General features: G+C 52.5%; 1 protein-coding gene across 1 annotated transcript in view; it reads left to right on the top strand.

Moving 5' to 3' along the window:
- LOC146587649 (guanine nucleotide-binding protein G(i) subunit alpha-2) overlaps window positions 1–14091 on the top strand; it is a 61684-nt gene extending 47593 nt beyond the window's left edge. The window contains exons 5-9 of the mRNA XM_085319230.1: window positions 7762–7890; window positions 10389–10518; window positions 11157–11310; window positions 12625–12839; window positions 13134–14091. Coding sequence (XP_085175356.1) covers window positions 7762–7890; window positions 10389–10518; window positions 11157–11310; window positions 12625–12815 — 604 coding nt within the window. The 3' untranslated portion in view covers window positions 12816–12839; window positions 13134–14091. The remainder of the gene's footprint in view (window positions 1–7761; window positions 7891–10388; window positions 10519–11156; window positions 11311–12624; window positions 12840–13133) is intronic.
- The last annotated feature ends 833 nt before the right edge of the window (window positions 14092–14924 follow it).

Below are 14924 nucleotides of genomic sequence, written 5' to 3'. Positions count from 1 at the left end.
GCCCTAGGTTTCCACTCAGGTGTGTGTCATCCCCCTGGCTCAGCTGTGTGCAGAGGCTGGAGCATCCTGTCTCCTCTCTGGGGACACAGCAGGGCTGAAATATGGCCTGCACTACTGCACCTCAACCTGCTCATTCAGTGACCACAGCTTCCTGAAGCAGCAAGGTCTCTCACATGAACCCAACTGCAGCATGTTCAAAGGGAAGGAGTAGCTCAGATTTGCTGGAGACCTCTGGAAGGGGTAGAGGCAGCTTTTGCTGTACTTGTGCCCTGCCATTCATGTTGGTCAAGATTTTTAGTCATCACCGAGAGCCCTGTCCAAAGGACATGACCATTCCAGCCATCTCTTGCATCCTCAGAAAGGAGGRTAACAGTTGGACCTGCTTGTGTCAGCCTTTCCTACATGCTTTGCTAGGCTACTAGGGTCTGACCTACCACTCCCTGCCCAGAAAGAGCTTTTAATAGCTTGTCCCTATGTGAGATCGGAACTGGCAGTTGAGTCAGGGAGAAAAGAGGATAAACTCCCAGAGGAGCATGTTCCAGCCAGCGCACAAATACCTTGAGGTATTAGAAATGCAGAGCAGGCTACTGGGCCATAAGTGATGTTATTTGTGCCTTGAGGCTGATGTTTGCAGCAGGGCAACTTTTTTCTTCACCATACTGGTGATGTGAAAGCATGTTTGCCAGCCCTCACTGCAACTGCATGCTTAATGGGATGCTGCAGCCTTGCTKAGTGGTGCAGCCCTGGCATGGGCAGGTGTGGGCTGTTCCCAGCAGCAACCTCCGCTTCACCCCTGCAAATGCTCATGGCTCAGGGGAAGGATTTCTGGAAGCCGGTGATAAAACCTAATGTGAATCCAGTCTTGCTTAAGGTCCTCAGGTTGTTTGCTTAGCTGTCAAAATGTTCACTTAAGGTTAAATCACATGCCTCTGTTTCCTGGGTCACTAAGGGACTTCTCTTCCAGTGCCTAGGTAAAACTTAACTGAAAGTAAGTGGCCAGTACGGGGAGATGGTGTGGCCAGGAGGGACTATTCTTTGCTGTTTCTCATACTCGTGAGCCCGCTGACCTGATCAAGTTGTGGGTTTAAGCCAAAGGGCAGTGTTTTTCTTGCATGATGATCTGGAGAACCTGCTGCTGCAGAAGGCTGAGGAGACCAGATGCATACTCAGCATTTGCACAGTGTTAGGGGGATTCAGGGCAGAGGGTCTGCTCTGACTGTGGGATTGGAAGGTCTTGGAGTGTTTTGCAGCTTGGATGCTTTGCAGGAGAGTGCTGGGAGAAGGTCTCGCTGTCCCTATTCTGCCTGAGGTTTTCACCTGCCCCTGCCTCAGTTTCCCTGTTTGTAAGAGAACCTGACCTCCACCACAGGATGCCCTGTAATTCTGCAGTGAAAACCTCCAAATAGGACCTGGGCATCCTTATTCCTGAATTGGACATGCATGAGTTTTTAAAAATCACAGAATGGTTGAGGTTGGAAGACAAATCTGGAGATCATCCAGTCCACTCCCCTCTGCTCAGAATCACCTACAGCACGTTGCCCAGGATTGTGTCCAGATGGCTTTTGAATATCTCCGAGGAGGGAGATTCCACAGTCTTTCTGGGAAACCTGTGCCAGGGCTCTGTTACTATCACAGTAGAGGAGTTCTTCCTCGTGTTCAGATAGACCTTCCTGTGTTTCATTTTGTGCTTGTTGTCTCTCATCATATCACTGGRTACCACTGAGAAGAATCTGGCCCCATCCTCCTTAGACCATCCACTCAGATATTTATACATATTGATAAGATCCCACCCTCAGTCTTCTCTTCAGGCTAAACAGTCCCAGTGAGTCTGTGGACTGGAGTGGACTCACTCCAGTAGCTCCAGTTGTACACAGTACTCCAGATGTGGCCTCACCAGTGCTGAGCAGAGGGGGAGGTTCGCCCCTTGCTAGCAGGTCAATGTTCCTCCTAATACAACCCAGGATACCATTGGCCTTCTTGGCCACAAGGGCACCTTGGTGGCTCATTGTCAACTTGTTGTCCACTAGGACTGCCAGGTTCTACACCGCAGAGCTGCTTTCCAGCAGGTTAGCCCCTGAACTTCACTGAACTTTATGAGGTTATTGAACTTCATGAGGTTCTCCTCTGCCCATCCKCTCCAGCTTATTGAGGTCCCTCTGAATGACAGCACAGCCCTCTGGGGTATCAGCTGCTGCTCCTAATTTTGTATCATCAGAAAACTTGCTGAGGGTGCACTCTGTCCCTGCCTCCAGATCACTGATGATTAGTTTGAACAATATGGGACTCAGTACTGATCCCTGGAAGAGGTTGCTATCTACAGATCTTCAACTAGACTGTGTGCCGCTGATCGCAACCCTCTGAGCTCTGCCTTTCAGCCAGTTCTCAGTCCATCTCCCTGCCTGCTCATCTAGCCTGCACTTTGTGAGCTTATCTTTGGGGATGTTATGGGAGACAATGTGAAAAGCCTGAAGTCAAGGTAGACAACATCCACTGCTCTTCCCTCATCTATCTAGCTGGTCATTCTGTCATAGAAGGCTATCAGATTGGGTTAAGCATGATTTCCCCTTCATGAATCCATGCTGAGTACTCCTGATCACCTTCTGTTTCTTTGCATGCTTAGAGATGGTGTCTGGGATGAGCTGTTCCATCACCTTTCCAGGGATGAAGGTGAAGCTGATTGGCCTGTAGTCCCCTGAATCCTCTTTCTTGTTTTTTTTTTTTTTTTCCTTTCTTTTTTAAATCTGGAGTGACATTTGCTTTCTTCCAGTTCTCAGGCACATCCTCTGATCTCCATGACTTTTCAAAGTCAATTGAGAATGCAATAACGTGTCAGCTCTCTCAGCACTCATAGGTGTATCCGATTAGAGCTCATGGATTTATGGATGTCAGGTCTGCATAAATGATCTCTGACTCGATCCTCCTCCATCAAGGAAAAGTCTTCCTTTCTCCAGACTTACTGCCTAGTGTCAGGGCCTAGGATTCCTGAGGACTGGTCTTCCCTGGCCCCTGAGTTTATATGGAAGAAATGGGCTTTGCATTTGCATGTTAGCAGGTAAAGTAGTGTTTAGATACATAAATTGGTTTGGTTTATCACTGAAGAGATTTAATAAATAAGTTAATCTGCCTGAAGTGTTATTCCTGGACAGCATCACACAGATGAAGCTGAGCTCTGGCTTGCTGTGGTCTGCAGAGCTGATGCTTTCTGTTCCCAAGCTAACAGCCCCTGTCAGTAAAAAACATTGTGTCAGGGAAGAGGTGCCAAGCCGAAGGACATGGGGAGCATGTGTGATGGGCCAGAAAAATGACCATGCTTGGGGTTGTTCAATCTGTCCGCAAGCCAGTGCAGCTTCCCACAGTACCACTGGCACTCCTGTTTGGCACTAGCAAGTCTCTCTTCTGTACTGAGGTCATTGAGAAAAATGTTGCATAAAACTTCACTGCAAGAACTGCTCCTTAAGAAACCCCCACCAATTTCTTCTGGCCTCATGTTTCTTTGTTCAATGCCACTGCTTTCAGTTCCTCCCCAGTCAGCTGATCACCTCCTTTCCCTGACACTACATCCTGATCAGCCCCTAGTAGTTGCTGTTGTGATTTCTCAGTGAGACCCACACTTCATCCATGCTCTATCTACAAGCTGGGCTGCGCTTTCTTGGCTAACTCGAGAAGCTGTCAGGGGAAGGTGCCAGTCTGGTAAACTGTTCTCTAGCACTCTACAAACCTCCTCCTCTTTGCTCTGCTCTCCCCAACCTGTTGCAAAGCTGTGGTCATATGGGACTGCCCCAAAGCCATTGCTTCTTGACCTACAGTACCAGTGCCTATGTTTGCTCTTCAAGACTGTGACCCCCCACTTCCGTGCTTGCACACTAAGGTTTTTCCTGTCTTGGCCTGGCTGTGTCAGCCATCCTGCATCTGCTGTCCTTAGGAAATGGTGCAAAGCATTTGCTCAGAGTTTGTCTCCTCCTCATCTTTGTGAGCAGTTAGCCACTTCCCCATCACTCTCTGCGTCTTGATCCAGTTGGATAGTGCTTTTGATGCTTGTGTATGAAGGGGAAACTACTGGGAATTATCTCCTGCAGCAGTGTCAGCCACACGGCTTCTGAGGTTTCTCCCTATTTTAGGAGCATAATTTGAGATTTCACTTGTCCTGAGCTGCCGTGCTCATGGGGGATAGCAGACATCCACAGCAGTCATTGCATACATCCTGGGGGCTCCTCTTTTTGCCTGAGCAGCCCTGGAGACAGCAGCTCCCGGTGCCTGTGGGCCACATGTAATCCAGAGGCATGAGCAACCATGGCCTCCCAATAGGTATGATGATGATTCCTTGCTGAGTGCTTCCCTCCCCATCTCCAACCTAAGGAGGATGCAGACCACTCGGGCATGTCTGTGGGATCCCAAAGCATAGGGCAGACAGCGATTGCCCTGGGACAGGCAATCCTCTCACACAGGCAGGTTTGTGCCAGAAACCTCATGCAAAGCTGTCTTGGGGTATCTGGATAGGTTGCTTGCAAAGGAGGAGATCAAGGCATGGGCATCAGTGTTACTGGATAAATGGGCTCAGAAGGGTGATTGTGAATAGCTGTTATTTTGTTTGCCTTCAAAGCTCTTGGTACCTAATCAAATGTAGAATTTCAGAGCTTAACCTCACTTCCAGCAATGATGGGTATTGTGATGGAGTGATGTAAGATGCAAGCACTTACTTGAGTCAGATAACCATTGTTTAGAAAGAGCTCTAAAAACTTCATCTTTTGGTTTCTCCAGGCATCATGCCCTTACTGCCTCCTGGCAGTATCTATCTAAGATCCCATGACTTTGGAGAAGAAATGCTTTTCTGTGTGTCAGAAAACGTTTGCTGACTTTTTCTTCCTTCTCTTTTCTTTCCAAGATACAGGTGTAGGAGAGTAATTTGGGGAGGCAAGGGGGGACATGTGTGTGTGTATATTGGTGTCTGATTCTAGGTTTGGTTGTTGCTGCTGCGTCCCCGTCTCCGCTTCTGTGAAATGAGGCTGAAAGCGCCTTACCAGCCTTGGTGAAGAGCTTTTAAATTCCTGGAAGCAGAATATTGTGTAAGCTCTAATTATTAGATATTTATTATTCTAGAAACACAAGAGACCCTTCAAATGCCTAGCAGGTCAGACACACAATTTGAGCAAATGTATCTTCAGTCAAAGTATCTGCAAACTGCATACCACCATAATAGCATTTATGGAGCATTCAGTATGTTAGGAGTGTTGGACAAGTATTAATTAACAGGCATCTCTGACTCATACTAATGAGCTACTGCTCCAACCCTTTATCCAAATCCACTGTTGCACACTGCTCTCCATCCCTGCTGAACAACAGCCAGCTGCCACCGAACGTGGGGCTGCCGGCTTCCACTTCCCCTCAACGGGCTTCTTGGGTCGGAAAAACCCATCGTCTTTGTGCAGTGTGCCAGAAGGGGAATGATAAAGAGATTGTTGAGGCAGGGGTTAGCTCCAGGTGGACCCAGCCAGCCTGTTTTACTCCTCTTTGCCTCTTGCACAAGTCTGCCCAAAGCTTGGGCTGTGGCAAGGCCTGGCTGAATGTGTTCCTCGTGCTTGGTAGARAGGGACGATATTCCCAGCCCAAACAATGGGAGGGAGCCTAAGGGGGTTCAGAGTGAGTGGGAGATCTGAGCTGAGAACCTTGAGCTTTTGAATGAGGAAGAGACCAGTGTTGTCTGCTCATGCCCAGAAGGTGCTGCAGTTGTGGTGCTCTTTGAAGTGTGTGCGTCAGCCTGTGCTGGGTGTCAGCTCTGTCAGCCGTCTTGTACCTTTGCCCACAAGAGAGGGCACAGGTCACCCTCACCTGTGAGTTTAGAGCTCCTTCCACCATTGTTCTGAAGTGACACCCAARGCTTAGTGAGGTTTGAAGTCAGGTTGCAGCTGAGGCTGGGCCGGTTGCTCATGGCCAGGACATTCCAACGCAAAGAGCACCCTAGGGAATGGGTGCCCCTTGCATTGCCATGCACAGAGCCCAGCTTTGGCCAGCCCTGCTTCAGTCTCTCCTTGGGGCCTCCTTTGTTGCATTTCCAGCCCTTTGCAACAAGCCAGAGCATTTGTACCAGGACTCCTCCATGGGTCAATTCCAGGTGCAAAAAGTTTGGGATGCAAGAGGTGGGAGGGTTACCGTTTACCAGACTTCCTTGGGCTAAACCCTCAGCTGCACTGTGCCAAGCTGGAGGAGGCACCTTAGAAAAGGCCTCTCGCACCAGAGAGGACCTGGGGCTGGTGCTGGCCCACTGTGACTGAATGTGACATGCTGAGCGTGATGTCCGAGCAACGCTGGCACTGCGCGCACAGCCCCTGCCCTGCCTCTTGAGCGTTTATTTCCTGTTTTGTTTTATTTTTTTGTCGTCTGGCAGCTGAGTACATTTCCGGTTGTTTTTGAGCTCACTGGGGAGGTGCAGTCGGTCTGTGCCGATGGAGGGCATGCCCTCCCTCTGCGGCATGCCAGCCGCCTGGGCTCCACATGCACAATCGTGGCCGAGCACCCATGCTACGTGGCAGGGTGCTCCCACACTCGGCTTGGGCACACTGAGCTGGGCAACCCGTGGCACTCATTGCCTGTGAGAACAGAGAGCTCTGCTCCCCGTTTTGCACAGCATGTTGCTCCTGGGGGAGAGATGGGAGCCAGCTGGAGGGTTTCCCTGTAGCTGTGACTGTGCTGCCATCAGAGCCGGTTATCACCTGCCATCCCCTCAGCCTTGCAGCAGGGAGATCTGTCATCTCAGAGCTTAGCACAGCTTTCACCAGATTACAGGGCTGCAAAGGCCCTGATTAGTGCAGGCCTAATTGTCTTAAAGGAGCCAGATTATAGTAACCCAATTAAAGCAATTTGAGCTGGAGAAAATTTAAACCTGCACTAACCTTCCAGGCTGCACCAGTGCCCCAAGATCCCATGGCTGCACTTAGCCAGTCCCCAGTGCTACTGTTTTAGGAGCAAAACTTTGCCAGGGCTTCAGGAGGCTCTTCCTAAGCCCTGCCCAGGTGTCAGGATTTGGCATAGCTGGAGCACTGAGCAGAGTGGAGGGCGCTCGCTGCCCAGCTACTGACACCATGAGGAGATCAGCTCGCCCCACGCCACCCAGGCTGTGCAGGCAGAGGGGAGTGGTGAGGGGCTTGGCAGTCTCTGGCCAGTGGTCTTGCCCTGGCACAGTCGTGTGCCCTCTGCCCTGCTGCCTTTGCCTCTCTGCAAGCGCCTCCCACTTCCTCCCAGGATGACAGGCTTTGTCTTTTTTGACTATAAATGGCATGGCACCATAAGTTGTTTCCGCTCGCACTGCGGTTTGCTGCCATAGCAATGAATACTTTCCTCTTTCCATTTCCCCCATGATCTGGGGTGCATTAATGTGACACAAAATGCCTGGCCAGCTAGAAGGAGGCTCCCAGCCCCAACCCCTGCCCCAGCCCCAGACTGGCCCCAGCCCCAAAACCCTGCCCCCTGGCATCACTTGCTGCTAGCTCCCAGAGTCCCTGTATCTGCACTGAGCCCTTGTTTCCAGGCGTCTCTTCGTTCCCCTGGCAGCTTGCGTGACTCCCCACACTGTCTTCTGGGCCATGTAGTTCCCCCAGGGCCAATGCCCACCTGAGCTCTGTAGTCCTGTCCTGCCCTCCCATGAACAGTCTCTCTATCTGGGCCCCAGAGCTGCAAGGTGTCTCTAGGGTGCAGGCAGGATTTCCCCCCCTGCAGCTGCAACCAGCCCAGTCCAGCTCACGTAATATCCTTCTACTCCCTGGTCAGCTACCTGAACGACCTGGAGAGGATAGCTCGAGCCGACTACATCCCCACCCAGCAGGATGTGCTGCGAACCAGGGTGAAGACCACCGGCATTGTAGAAACTCATTTCACGTTCAAGGACCTGCATTTCAAGTAAGTCCAACCCCTTGCCAGCTCCCCCGGCAAAAATCATCCTCCTCTCTCTTCCCCTTCTGGAGCCAGATTTTGTTTGCACACAGGGGCTGGCGCAGTAGCCCCCAGCCTCTTAACACTCAGGACCAATGCTGAGCCCAGCGACTAGGGCACCATCAGACCCATTGCTCTGCCTTGCATGTGAGATGGCAGAATGATGCTCCAGGCCAAGTAAAGCCTCCCACATTGCCCTGCAATGTCCCCCTCTTTGGCAGGGTTCCCAGGCTAGATCAGTGCTGGACAAGGCCTCAATGAACGGCTGCAAACTGCCTCCCACTGCAAGATCTGTCCAGGCTGCATGCAGTGTTTGGCCAGTAGTCATCAAGCCCCTGTGCAAGAGTGGCTGTGGGCTGATCACCCTCTCACTCAAAAGCAAATGCTTACAGCTGTTAACAACATTGCTGAGATCAGCACTGTTGACCCTTCACACCAACCCRGCTGTCTCTGGCCCAGGAGGTGGGAGACAGAGGGGGAGGTAAAGCTACTGCCCTGAGATTAACCACAGCAGTGGCATAGGATAGCCAGGTCATGGTGCTCAGCTGTACGGATGCTGCTGTTACGGGCTTACAATTGCAGAGCACCCTTGGATTTGCTCTCTGGGCCGATGTGTGCAGGCAAGATCGGTTTGGCCACTAGATGAGAGGCCAGGTGATGAGAAGCTGCCCACCGATAAGCTCTTCATCTCCCCTGACACTCATGAGAGCTGCTCCTAGATGTCCTCAGGGATAGGAATTGGCTATGACCAGAGGGTGGAAACCCACTAGAATAGCTGAAGTGCTCTCAAAAGCACCTTCAGAGCTCCTGTGGCTCAACCTTGTGGGAGGATGCAGCCCACTGCAAGCTTGGAGAGGGGAGGTGTGATGGAGATGGACTGATCTGGAGTAGGAGCATTTGGCAGGCATCCCTGGAAAAATGAGCTGGAACAGACGGGTGCCATGACATCACTTCCGCAAAGGGAATCTATAGCAGAAGGGTTCAGTATCTGAGCCAGGATGCCACAAGAATGGACTGGATTCATGTTTCAGAAGTCTCCTGACAGAAATGCTCTTTGCTCAAGCAGGTCCCGGGACTGATGCCACATGATTGATGCAACCAGTCAGCACCACTTGTATTGAGTTACCTGATAGCAGCCCACATACCAAAGTTGTTTTACACCAAAAACATGCAGTAAATAATTGCAGCTCAGGCACAGGCCATTTCCAAGACAAAACCCCATCCTGTATCCTGGTGGGAATTAGTCACTCAGCAACCAGGCTATGGACAGAAACCTTCACCACAGCTCTCCCCAAGCTAGACAGACATGACCAAGTCTGTCTCCAGACCAGCCTCTCCAGACTAGTCCAGAGTCATTCATAAAAGCACCAGGGCCCAAGGGATCACTGCAAGCACTTTGCCATCCTGCCAGTGTCCCCAGGCAGAGCTGGCTGTCCAAGATGGATGGCGCTGCTTGCCTGCCCAGCGAGTACTGAGCCTGGGCCCAGCTTCTGGTCCTGAAGTGATGTTTGGCTCTGTTGCATGTACTCTTGTTGCCTATACTGCACTGTGTGTTGGCACGACTGTGCTTTGCACACAATGCTGGCTGTGTGCTTCCCAGCAGCTTCTTTGGAGATAGTAGCAGGGGCAGACAAGATGCTTCGGGAGGAATTGCTATGTCCCTGCAGGGATACAGCCTCTCCACGCTGCCAAAAACAAACCCCACAGCCCCACAGGTCTGTGCCTTYGGTTTCTGGGCTGCAGCCCCAGGTTGGTTGTTGGAGATGATCTGGGCAGCCTACATAGTCCTGTCCGTCCTGGCTGCAGGCCCTGCATCAGCGCAGGCAGGATGCTGAGCCTGCTTCAGAGTGCGTGAGATGCCTTCAGTTCTCAAGGCAGATACACAGAGCCAGGCAATGTATCCTCCCCATGGAGAGCTGACAAACCGAAGCCGGGCAGTTAGTGGGAAGCTCCTGATCTCAGCAGCACAGGGCTTTGCCAGGGCAGCACACACTGGTCCTGCTCCTGAAAGGGCCTTGCCTTGTGTTGCAGTTAAACTGCCCTCCGAGCTGCCCTTGGCTCTGCAGAGATAAGGAATTGGAAAAGTCCTGTACTCTGGAGGACACAGTGCTGCTATCAGGCTCTTCTCCATGGAGTCAGAGCATCCTCTGCTGTCTGGATTGTGAGGTGCACCAGCAGCAACCTGTACTGTGTCAGCACGCTTTCAAAGCCACAGGGTGTCAATTTGCACCTCATTGTGCAGCAGCCTTCTAATCCTGTTTAGCAGTGCAGCGATTGCAGCTCCCCAACTGAGGGTTGCTGGCTGAACACATGCCCAACTGTTGGAGGCCTGGGGCAAAACCCAACAGTATCCATCCCAGAGCAGGTATTGGAGGGTGTCTTCCAGACACTCCTCCAGGCCTGGGGCTGTGCAGCCTGCTGCTGCCAAACTCTGAGCCTGCAGTGACACTGCCTCCGTCCTATAGGATGTTCGACGTGGGTGGCCAGCGGTCAGAGCGGAAGAAGTGGATCCACTGCTTTGAGGGGGTGACGGCCATTATTTTCTGCGTGGCTCTGAGTGCCTACGACCTGGTGCTGGCTGAAGACGAAGAGATGGTGAGTGGATAGGGAAGGCACAGGCTTGCTGCAGAGGCCTCTGTGTCCTGCAGGCAGTGCTACGGGAGAACTGGCACTGTGGCAGGGCTGTGTCACTGCCTATGTCAGTGTTGGGCTCGTATGGGCTGCCATGGCCTGTCCACACCCCAGGATGCTGGGCTGAAAGAGGATGAGGATGCACTGCCTTCAGCTTTCCCAACATGCTGATGGCTAGTGTATATCAGAGCTGGGCCAGTGCTACCAGAAGTGCCCATTAGACCCTCCCAGTGGGCAGGCATTGTAGTTGAAATGACTGTTCCCTTGCCAGCACCCCTCTTTTTAGGGTATCCTCTCCATCACCCTGTGCTCTGAGTGCCCATGTCTGGAGTGCTAGAGGCCCTCACCCCATGCTAGCAGTGGAGCAACCTGCTTTGCAGACGAGCTGATCTGAGTTCCYGGTGGCTCCTGTTAGCCTGAGGGCACTGGTCAGCCTGATTCAAGTCCCGTGGGGCTGTAAGCATCTCCCATAGTCAGATGGGACCACTGGGAGTGCAGATGGGAGGTTTGGGGCTGGTGGCTCATAGAGCTGGCCCCAAGGTGGTTGTATTGTGTGGGTCCATCCGTGGCTCACACCACATTGCTGCCTTCTCTCTTGCCAGAACCGGATGCATGAGAGCATGAAGCTCTTTGACAGCATCTGCAACAACAAGTGGTTCACAGACACATCCATCATCCTCTTCCTCAACAAGAAAGACCTCTTTGAGGAGAAAATCGTACAGAGCCCCCTGACCATCTGCTTCCCAGAGTACACAGGTACTGTGGTGGCCACTCCATCGCCAGGACTAGGCAACCTGGGCAGGGAAGAGAGAGTCGCTGAGACCCTGTACTTTTCCTGGGGAGTGTTATCAGTGACAGAGATTTACTTACTGCTAAATCTCTCTTGTCTGGTGCATAGTTGGGAGATGCTGGTGATGGAAATGATTAAACAGAGGCTCTCCTACACTCAGCCTGTGCAATGGGAAGTGGGAGTCAGGAAGGGGAAGCTAAGTCAGGAGTACAGAAAGCAGATAGTCACATGGCCTCCCTGGCTAAGAAGTCCTTGGGACTCAGGGCAGCAAATCCTCGGGCTTTTTCCAGCTTGGGACTGACCAGGTGGCTCCAGAACCAGGGGAGTACAGCCACCCGGGTTTGGAGCTGGTGTGGTGTTGGGGCATGGCCAGAGCAGTGCTGTGTGATCAGTAAGGTGGCCCAGAGCAGTTCATGGGGTTCAGAAGTACTTGGATGCCTCAAATCAGGCTTTGGTTCAGGTGAAGGGGAATATTGATTTGCACAGGAGGGACATGGAGCAGAAAGGGGTGGAGGTGTCAGGTTTGGAGCAGCCCTGGAGGGCTTTATCTGAGGTTTGTCAGGTGTGAAGGCTGCAGCTGGAGATCTGTGTCCACACTCAGAGCAATATGTAGATAAACTAGAGGGAGCCCAGAGGAAAGCGATAAAAATGATAAGAGGCTTAGAAAATGTAACTTTGAAGGGCAGATTGAAAGAACAAGACCTGCAGGTGGGACACTCTGGAGAATGGCTTGGACACTTGGTTTCTGGRTGAATGGGAGCATGCCTCTACACCAGAGCTTGCAGAAACTGCAGGATCAGTGGGGACTGAGCAGTGCAAGAAGCCAGCTACGTGYATGCACCCTGCAACTGCTGTCCTGGCCTGTTGGAGCCAGCCATGGTCCGCTGCCTGTCTGCTCCCACAGTGCTTCCTAAGCTGACTGGAGCCTACGCACTGGTGACCAAGTTCCCAGCTGTGCTGTGTGATGTCAGGTTCACGTGGGCTCCTTGGGGGATTAGAATATACAAATCTGAATTAATGAAGGCAATGAACTTGTTAAATGTTATTAAATTGTCTTGGGGCTACTCATCCAGATCTAAAGCAGCTTTAATTTGATTTTGAAATTGGGTTCAGCTGGGGAACACGAGCTGAAGCACAACTTGTTGATGTGGGCTAGTGCAAAGGCTTTTGTGCTCCTTGCCTGCCCCAGCTTGGCGAGAGGCAGGAGGCTCTGGGTCACTTTGTGTTAATTTGGGTAGCCCCTTGCTAGTGCTGCTAGTGGCTCAGCATCTCCTCCACAGGGGCCAACAAGTACGATGAGGCAGCCAGCTACATCCAAAGCAAGTTTGAGGACCTGAACAAGCGGAAGGACACAAAGGAGATCTACACACACTTCACCTGTGCCACCGACACCAAGAACGTGCAGTTCGTCTTTGATGCCGTGACCGATGTCATTATCAAAAACAACCTGAAGGACTGCGGGCTCTTCTGAGGGCAAGCGGCGCCGGGCAGCAAGGTGGGAGAGGGGACCCATGGATGCCACAGCCTGGTGGTGCCCTCCACCAACAGTGGCCTATGGGAGGGAGCATCCCTCATGACCGCGGTGAAGGGCCCTGTGCGGTGCAGATATCCCTGGCACCAACGGGACCTACTTGGTATGGGAGACTGGACAGCAGCATTGGAACTGCCTGTCTCCCCCATCTCAGCATCCACAGTGCCTGCTGGCTGTAGGTGCCCAGCCCCATAACCGTGGCCTGTCATTGCCCCTCATCCCTGCACCACATCCCACTCACAGGCCTCTCTCTCCTAGGGTGACCAGACGTGCTTGTCCCGGCAGGAGAGCCGCAGCCAGTGAAGGAAGGACCTCACCATGTAACGACTTCTGCTTCTCTTCTTTTGTTTTGTTCCCCCACAACCCCATAAAGAGACTTTGATTATGATCGTGGAGGCAGGGGCAGGGTTGTGCTCTCCACTGCTTCATGGCTGCGTTACAGCCCAACCTGCACCATCCCCATCCGCCCCCTTCCTCCCCCTTGCAGACGTCCTCTCAGCCACAAGCCCGTGGCTGCAGGTTGTACCATTGTGGTCCTTTCTTGCTTCCCCTCTCCACTCCAGAGGCTTGGGAAAATGAGGTTTTAATCTTTGATTTAACTGGTTGAGATTGCTCCAAACCCTCCTTTTTATCCGCTTACAAGAAATTACTGTTTACATTCAAACTGTTGCTCTTGCGGGGGGGCATGGAGGTTCCAGCTTTCCTGGCGTTGCACAGACCAGCAAGGAAAACCCACCACCCAGAAAACACAACCAACAACATTCCTTTTAGAAAAACAGAAAAAACGACACACACACACACACAAGAAAGAGCTTGGTTTACATTGCTTTTTAAAGACATCTTTTTAAGAAACTATTTAAAAGCGTCAAGTGCTAAGTGGTTGCGTTGGTCTTCATGCATTCTTCTGCTGCAGCTCAAAACCACCACCAAAATTTTGTGCCTTGCAGGGGCGTCTCAGACAGTCGCCCCCCCTCCCCTGGCTCGCTTGCATGTGGGTCGAGGGCTTGGGGTTGGGGGCTGAAAGTCACCCCGCCACCTCCGGCGATCTGCTGGGAGCAGGGAGACACATCCCAGGCCTCCCCGCGGCATGGCCCAGCTCAAGGGCTGGYGTGCGGGGCTGCCTGTCAGGTCGCCATACCACCGCCTCTCTCTTTCTAAGCCTAGTTTTTGTATGTCTAACTGTTACATTGGTCGAGGAAACCCTGCTGTATAAAATGCCTCCCTCTCCTCCCCTCCTCAGCCTCCTCACCCACCCCTGAGCTCTGCCCCTGGCTGGAGCGCAGGGCTCCTAGTGAACCGGTGGCTGCGACCTAGCTTTTACCACGTGATGTTTTACCAAATTGTTCACATGGTTTGAAATAATAAAATGTAGAAAGGAAAAAAAAACAAAACAAAATCAAAAACAAAACCAAAAAAATCCAACGTGGGGGTTAACCTGGTTGCTTGCCTCTGCAGGAGGTCTGGGTGGTGGGAGGTGGGGTCTGGTGGGCGCCAAGGGACGGGGTGGGGGGGGGCCGGGGCTGAAGATATACTCACTGGTGGGTCCCCCAATGCAGGGGCTCTGCTCCAAGCAGAGACATGGGCAGGCCCAGCACCCATATGCTGGTGCATGGAGCTGGAACCAGCCCTGGGCTGGGGTGGGATGGGCCAAGTGATCACTTGAGGGCCACCTGGTGCTGCCAGCCTGTGCCCAGCACTCAGCCCAGCAGCCTGAGATGCTGCCGGTGGGACCACAACACTCCTCTGACTCCACAGCTCTTGAGTAGGGGGAGGGGCTAAGGGTACCCAGCACCCAGTGGCATCCAGGGACCCTCAGCACCCTGTGGCACCCAGCACTCTAGGTCCCCTAAGGACAACCATCACCTAGGAACTCACAGTACCCTGCAGCACCCAAGGTCATGCAGAGATCCTCAGCTCCTAGCATGTAGGGTCACCCAGTGTCCCACAACACACAGCACCCAGGGAAACCCAGGAATCTCCAGCACCCAGGGGCATCTGGCAGCTGGGGGCACCCATTGACAGCGCCCAAGGGTACCTAGTGAGGGGATG

Source organism: Rhea americana, unplaced genomic scaffold (assembly GCF_003343005.1).
Source record: "Rhea americana isolate MKP2758 unplaced genomic scaffold, rheAme1 scaffold_578, whole genome shotgun sequence".
Classification (NCBI taxonomy): Eukaryota; Metazoa; Chordata; class Aves; order Rheiformes; family Rheidae; genus Rhea; species Rhea americana.
Note: the sequence above shows the minus strand (reverse complement) of the source record. Positions and strands in the feature narration are given on the sequence as shown.